A 6,740-nucleotide genomic window follows, 5' to 3' on the forward strand; every position below is an offset into this window, starting at 1 on the left:
TTTCTTCGCCGTGCCACTGCCAAACTAGTAGGCTGTGTTAAAGCGGCATCGACAGTGTCTGTCGGGCTCGGGAGGTGGGAGCCACTGCCATCACCGCTTTAACCCAGACGCATCTACTAGTTTGGCAGCAGCACGGCCGCAAAGAGCCCGGAGGTGGCGCACACAGCCGTCTCTCCTTCCATGCAGGCTGGAAAGGGCAGCACGGGGGTCGGTGATTGGCCCATTTGTGGACATGGGCCCTCGAACAGTGCCGGAGTTCCCCGAATAGTCAGTCTACACCTGGGTCAAATTCACCTGTCAGTGAATTCTAAATGATCCGAGACGTGTTTCAAACTGGTGCCATTGACAAAAGCCCAAACCTGTCAATGCCTTTAGTTGTACACTGCGGAAGATTACTTTGCTGTCGTCTGGGCAATTATGACACCTAGTGGTGAATTTGGAAATTACTTGTTTAAATGTAACATAAACACAACATGGCACCCAGTTATAGATGCATCCCATTATTTGCATGGGCTAGCAGTGTGATGTATTAGAGAGGTAGGGCACAAACACATCAAGTTGCATATTTTTTGTTCTCTTGATGGTTTAAAGCAGACCTAAAGTAAAATAACCCAATCCCTCCCTCCCCCCCCCTTTCCATCTTTCCCATCACCCCATTTCTGTATGTGTAATTTTTGGGCTAATTAGTGGGCAGCAGCAGTGCATTGCAAGCATCTAACAGTGCCTGTCCAGATCTTTGGTTGCCCTAAATCATGTGGCATTTTATCTTGCATTTTTTTTTAAACTTCCTGATTGTATTGAGAGCCTTTCCATCTCCTACCATGTATTCCAGTAGGGCTGCTCATAATAGCGATAAACAGCACCTCAAATATAGTATCTACACATATAAAATGCTGCTACAAGATCTCAGAGCAGCCCGTTCATGACCATAAGACTTGGGTGACCTGGAGCATTGGAAATTAAATTGACTGATCTTTCCCGTGACTCAAGATCACATGACCATATACCTAGACATTTTGTCACGTGAGATGCCACAACACGGGAAAGCAGCTCAGAGATTCATTTAGCATCTTTATTGTGAATGAAAGCAAGGTGGTCAAGAAGCAAGGGCACAGGTTCACTTTATGGTCACTTTCACTGTTAATTACTGTAACAAGTGTCATCAGAGCGCTGTAGGCAACCTCTGTTAGTAATAGCAGAACCTTCCTTTTTTTTTGTTATATCTAGTAAATATCTCACAATCACATCTGGAGATCAGAGGAAACTGTATGAAGAAGATTTTGCTTCTGATTATACAGAATACCTCAAGCTGCACGCCAAGATTGGAAAGGTGCTGGAGAGATTCATGCAGCTTGGATCGAGATTGAAGAAGTATCAGCAAGGAACAGAAGCGCACAAGGTAGTTCATACAGAATTGCTAAGTTTACGATTAGATTTGACCACACGCTGTAGACACTTTTACATCTAAGGCCTTGTTCACACCAAATGCAGACCAGATCCGGTCAGGTTTCTGCACACGCAGTGTAGTGGGTTGTGCCGCGTTTTAGACGCGTTTTGGATGCGTTTAGGGCCGGTTTTGGTTAAGTTCAACATGGACTTTCAGGCACTTGCATGCGTTTTTGATGCGTTTTTGCGTTTTTGATGCGTTTTTGATGCGTTCCAGAGCAGGTAAAATAGGACTTGCCGCATTTTTTTCATCCGGTCTGGATCTGGTCTGGATCCGCACGCTGCGATGTGAACTGGAGGTCAAAATACCATAGGAATACATTGGACACAGTTTTGATCCGGTCTGCACCTGCTCTGGTCCGGATCTGCTCTGCGCTTGGTGTGAACAAGCCGGAATATATCAAGAATTTATGCTCATTATGCTTGTATTGGGTGTTCAGACTTTACATTTTACCTGCCATAACCTACTAAAAAGCTGGTGACTGCACCTTCCAGCAGTGCTGCTATCATAACACAGTAGCTCCTTTTAAAGTGTATGTTTAGCCAAAACATTTTATTTTTTATTTCTGGGTTAAGGGTTAAAACCTTTCATAGGTGAGGAGGTGGGTGGGATTTTACTTTTAAATTGCTCTTGCAATAAAAACTGAATCCGACATAATAAGGTTATTTCCTAAATAAGGGGATGATGTAGGATGGGGCATTAGGCTCCCTGTACTGTACTCTGGCGAGGGATTGGGAAATAATCTTGGATTCAATTATGAATAAATCAGTTTTGATTTATTTTGTTTTTGATAGAATGAGAAGGGGTCTGTGCCCCGCTTATGAGATTTGCCCTTCCATCCCCTCCATGTGACAGGAGGTCATAAGGACAGGAAGTAATGAGAATTTTAACATAGGAGAAGGTGACACCATCTTGGTGGTTATTGCGTTCTGTGACTTCCTGTCCTGCTCACCTTTATCTTTCTCTTACTGGCTACTGCTCCTTGCCATTTATTATATGAGATATTTGCTTACAATGAAAGGTACCTGTTAAGGTGCCCATACACCTTCCGAATATTGGCCGATTTTCATTTGAAATTGCGTTTTCGTCCGATATTCGTAAGGTTGATGGGCACTGTACAATCGTACAACTTTTCACTTTCCAGCAGGTTAAAAAACTTCGATCGTACGATTTTTCGCAAGGTTGGTGGCGTTTCCGTACGTCAAAATTCGTACGTGTAACACTGCTCATGTGCAAACGAAAATACGTGCGGTTGATTAACGCAATTCGTCCAGGTGTTTTTTTTTTTTAACTACCGCTAATTGAACCTTGTGATGATCGGGGCCGCCGTACAAAAATCGTACAACGGTTCGATCTTTGGACAAAAAGTTTCGTCCGCTGATCGCAAGGTGTATGGGCAGCTTTAAGGTGCCCACACACCTTACGATAATCGCGGGAAATCCTGCAATCGTACGATTATCGTAAGGTGTGTGGGAGCCGTGCGACCTCTGCTAGTGTAAGGTCGCACGACTTTTATCTTAGGAACATGTTCGAAACCCCGCCGAGAATCGTACGATTTTCGGCTGGTGTGTGGCATGTTGCGATCATCGCAAGTACGATCTGCCTGTCCAAGATGGGCAGATCGTACGTTTTTTAAATTACCTTACAACCATCGCAAGACAAAAGTCTTGCGATGGTTGTAAGGTGTGTGCCCAGCATTAGGTGCAAGATTACTAATTGTCAATTAAACTCACATCTGAGAAAAAACATGCACGTGAATGATGAATGCAGAGATAATTGGTGGTTTCCATGGACTTTCTGAACTCTTTAGTGATTGAAGTCCAGAATTCTTTATAAGTACGGCCAATGTTTCAGTCTTAATGAAAGCCGGCCTTAAGTGCGTTTCCTCAATTTTTTTATTTGGTCTTTTAGATGGTGGAGAACAAGATTCTTTCTGAATACAAGAAGTTTAAAAAGGTAAGAGATCTCTGGACAGGTTTTTAGGTTTTGGGTTAGATTAAAATAACAGACCACAATAAATGTATTTGGGTAAATAGAATATTACAGAACATCCAGACTATTTGGAGCCTCAGATCAGGCCCCTAAAAAAAAAAAAAAAAGTGAACAGTACTTAAAGGAAACCTTTCAGGAGAGCAATATGGACACTGCCATTGTTCTCCTGAAAATGTGAGTTGCTTGGTTGTGATGCTGACCTCTGTCTTCAATACTTGGAGTCTGTGATCCAGAACAAGTAAGTAAATAAGGCTTCTGATAAACGTTTGATCTGCATACTTGGGTCAGCATAACTGGTAAGAGACTTTCATTCCCAGGACAGGAAATCAGCAATTGTACTTTAAAGAAGTATTGGGAGAGTAAAATGTACTGTTCCCAATACTTTGAGCTGGTGTGTGACACTTCAGATGTCACAAGTCGGCTTTATATATTGAGAACTGAGTGATCACAAACCACTGATCACTCAGCTCACACTCATCTCCATGCAGAGAGAGGTGACTGCCAGTCATTGGCCCCCCTCAGGGATTCTCTCTCCCCTCTTGTTCCTCCAGCCCTCATTGGAGGGGCAGAGAGGGAAGGGACTGGGTAAAGCTTGCTCTGGCTCTAGAGTTGGCAGAACCAGCTGTCAATCAGGCAGCGGGATGGATCCCAACAATATTGCCAGGGTCTTTCCCGGCTGCAGCGCAGCTCTGTGCTGTCAGCATATAGCAGGTAGCAGCCCGCTAGATGCTGATTTTGGGTCACAGGAGTATAACAGTAAATGTAGTCCTTTGACCCGAAGAGGACTAAAGCCAAAAAAAGGGGTTTGTCTTTGGTTCTCTTTTAATGACAGGTATACTTTACAAACCAACTCCAATCAAAAGTTAGGATTTGTGTTTATTGTTGCCTTTCTTACTGTTGGGGAGACTTCCCTTCACTTTCTGTTCTGGTGACCACACAGGAAGTGTGGAGAATCCCCAACAGGGGAACGTACAACCATAATAAAAAATCCTTGGCCCAGTCTACTAAAAAGTGCTCCTTTTGCTGTCTGCATGCTGACAATAGAGATTTGTGCTTACTTCCTGTCTTGGTCAACACAAGGAAAGTGGGAGAAAACGGGGACACAGAGAAATAAAACCCTCACAGTACATACTACAGGCTGCTGTATATCTTCATTATTTAGATCATGGCAGCAGATAAAAGCTCTACATGTGAATAGGGAGGATTTACAGGCGCCTGCAGTAAGGATCATCCTTCTAATGTAGTGTGAGGAATGTGGGCTGTGGATGGACCTGACCTGAGGCAGAGACAATAAAGCGCTCCATTCACAGATGTTCACTACAGCACAAAGACTTGATGGTAAATAATAATTAGATGGCTGTGTCTGGCTCCAATAATTTCAGTCAAGCATGCAGCAAATGACAGAGTAACCAGAATTGGTGCAGGTCAGTGACAAAGAAATCAGTATGGCAGCCAGGCAACTAACATTTTCAGAATAAGAGGTCAGCAGTGACTTGTTTCCTTTAAATTCTAAGCTCACCTTTTCTGACCAGGTCTCATTTTCCACTTGCTGTATATTTAGGGTGTGATATAAAACTTGCTCGGATTGCAACCCCACCACACTTGTAGTCCACTCATACTTCCTCCCTGGAGGAAGAATCTGCAGGAGCCAGAGCATTGCACCCGCTATCCACTGATGGTGGCTCCAGTGCAAAGAAGTGTGCATCCATTATGTTTGTGAAAAGGTGAAATAATTTCCCTTTAAGTTTGAACTCCAGGCAAACAGCTAAATACACAGATGAAATACATATATATGAGAGTTGTTTTACCTGCCAAAGGATTTATATTTCTGTCAGTCCAGTCCTGAGTTTTGCACAACTCTGCTACACAGCACAACCCTGGTCTGTTAGGGGATTAGACTTGATTTGTCATCAAGTGAAACGAGACGCAGCAGACCAATGAGCTCATCTGTCACTCTGCTCTCTCCTTCTATCACCATGTTCCATATGTTAACATATGAGTACTGCAGCTTGACTGGCTGGCTTTTTGTGCTGCTTCTTCCTGCCCCGTCTGAGCCCTGCTGTACAGGGACTGTAAGAGGCTGATACCAGGTTAGATTCAGGTACTTAACTGCTTTTTAAAAAAAAAAAATTTAATAATGTGTTCTTAAATATAGAGCTTGCACTCCGGGCAAATACAACATTTAACTTTGCAGTAGGCCTCACTGCAAGGGTAATTTTACTTACCTGGTGTTCTTTATTATGTGTCTTTTATACAGTTCAGCTTCAATCAGCCTCTTTTTTTTTTTTCTTTCCCCCCCCCACTTGTAGACATATCCTACATACAGCGAAGAGAAGTCACGCTGCGAATACTTACATGCTAAATTATCTCACATCAAAAAGCAGATTCTGGAATATGAAAAAAATACCCCGACCTAGCCAGTGTGCTCGGGCCAGGCAATCCACTCCGCACAGACCTCAGCAACACTCCGCGAGATACCACAAGCCTTGAAGGAAAACCAAGTTTTCAACAACTGTGAAGAAAACAAAGTGCCATCAGAATCCTGTGCGATACGCATACAATGCAGAGGAAACGCCTTGATCCGGAACATTCCAAAAGCATCGGTTACTGCCTTAAAAAGGACCTTTACACGGGTTATACTGTATAGAAAAACGTTAGATCTACAGCTCACATGGTGGATGGGCGGAGCCCAGAACACCAGATTATTTATATCACATATACATTGCCGTGTGATACAACACGCCAATGTGTTTATCGGAACTTTCCGGCTACAGTAGTACAGAAGAAATGTGATTGTTTAGCTAAAGAACGGATTTCAGCGCAATGCCAATAAAGACAAAGGATTCTGTGATGTACATTGTGTACATAGGAGCCGAGGCGGTTTGTTTCCTTGTCTAACCAGTTGTGAACCCATCCAATGGACAGGCCTTTCTATTTCCTGGTTTTAGCTGAAGACAATCATCTGTTATAGCAACCAACCTGAGCTATCCAATAATAAAAATCTTTGCGTCAAGGTGGTGTTGTGTGTCACTCGGGGCTCCTGACAATAAAGGGGCAGTCTGTAAAGTGGGGTATACACAGGGAGAATCATGTATGGATAAGGAAAATCTGCTTCAAACATTCAATGACAGACTTGACAAATGTCATTGGAAACTTTCTTACATTAGTTAAGACATATTTTTATTTTACTTACAATTATTGTTTTTCCACTTCCTGGTCCTCTTGGGAATTGGTGATGTAATGTGCCCATGCATTGCATCCTGAGAAGGTTACATCAGCAGAGCATTGCTGGGAAATATCA

General features: G+C 43.1%; 1 protein-coding gene across 1 annotated transcript in view; it reads left to right on the plus strand.

Moving 5' to 3' along the window:
* The window catches only part of ELL3 (elongation factor for RNA polymerase II 3), a 95,344-nt gene extending 89,381 nt beyond the window's left edge, over window positions 1–5,963 (plus strand). The window contains exons 10-12 of the mRNA XM_018566909.1: window positions 1,228–1,399; window positions 3,359–3,403; window positions 5,749–5,963. Of these exons, the coding sequence (XP_018422411.1) occupies window positions 1,228–1,399; window positions 3,359–3,403; window positions 5,749–5,856 (325 nt within the window). The 3' untranslated portion in view covers window positions 5,857–5,963. The remainder of the gene's footprint in view (window positions 1–1,227; window positions 1,400–3,358; window positions 3,404–5,748) is intronic.
* Window positions 5,964–6,740: the final 777 nt, after the last annotated feature.

This window comes from Nanorana parkeri, unplaced genomic scaffold, assembly GCF_000935625.1.
Source record: "Nanorana parkeri isolate BGI_ZX_2015 unplaced genomic scaffold, ASM93562v1 scaffold987, whole genome shotgun sequence".
NCBI classification, from domain to species: Eukaryota; Metazoa; Chordata; class Amphibia; order Anura; family Dicroglossidae; genus Nanorana; species Nanorana parkeri.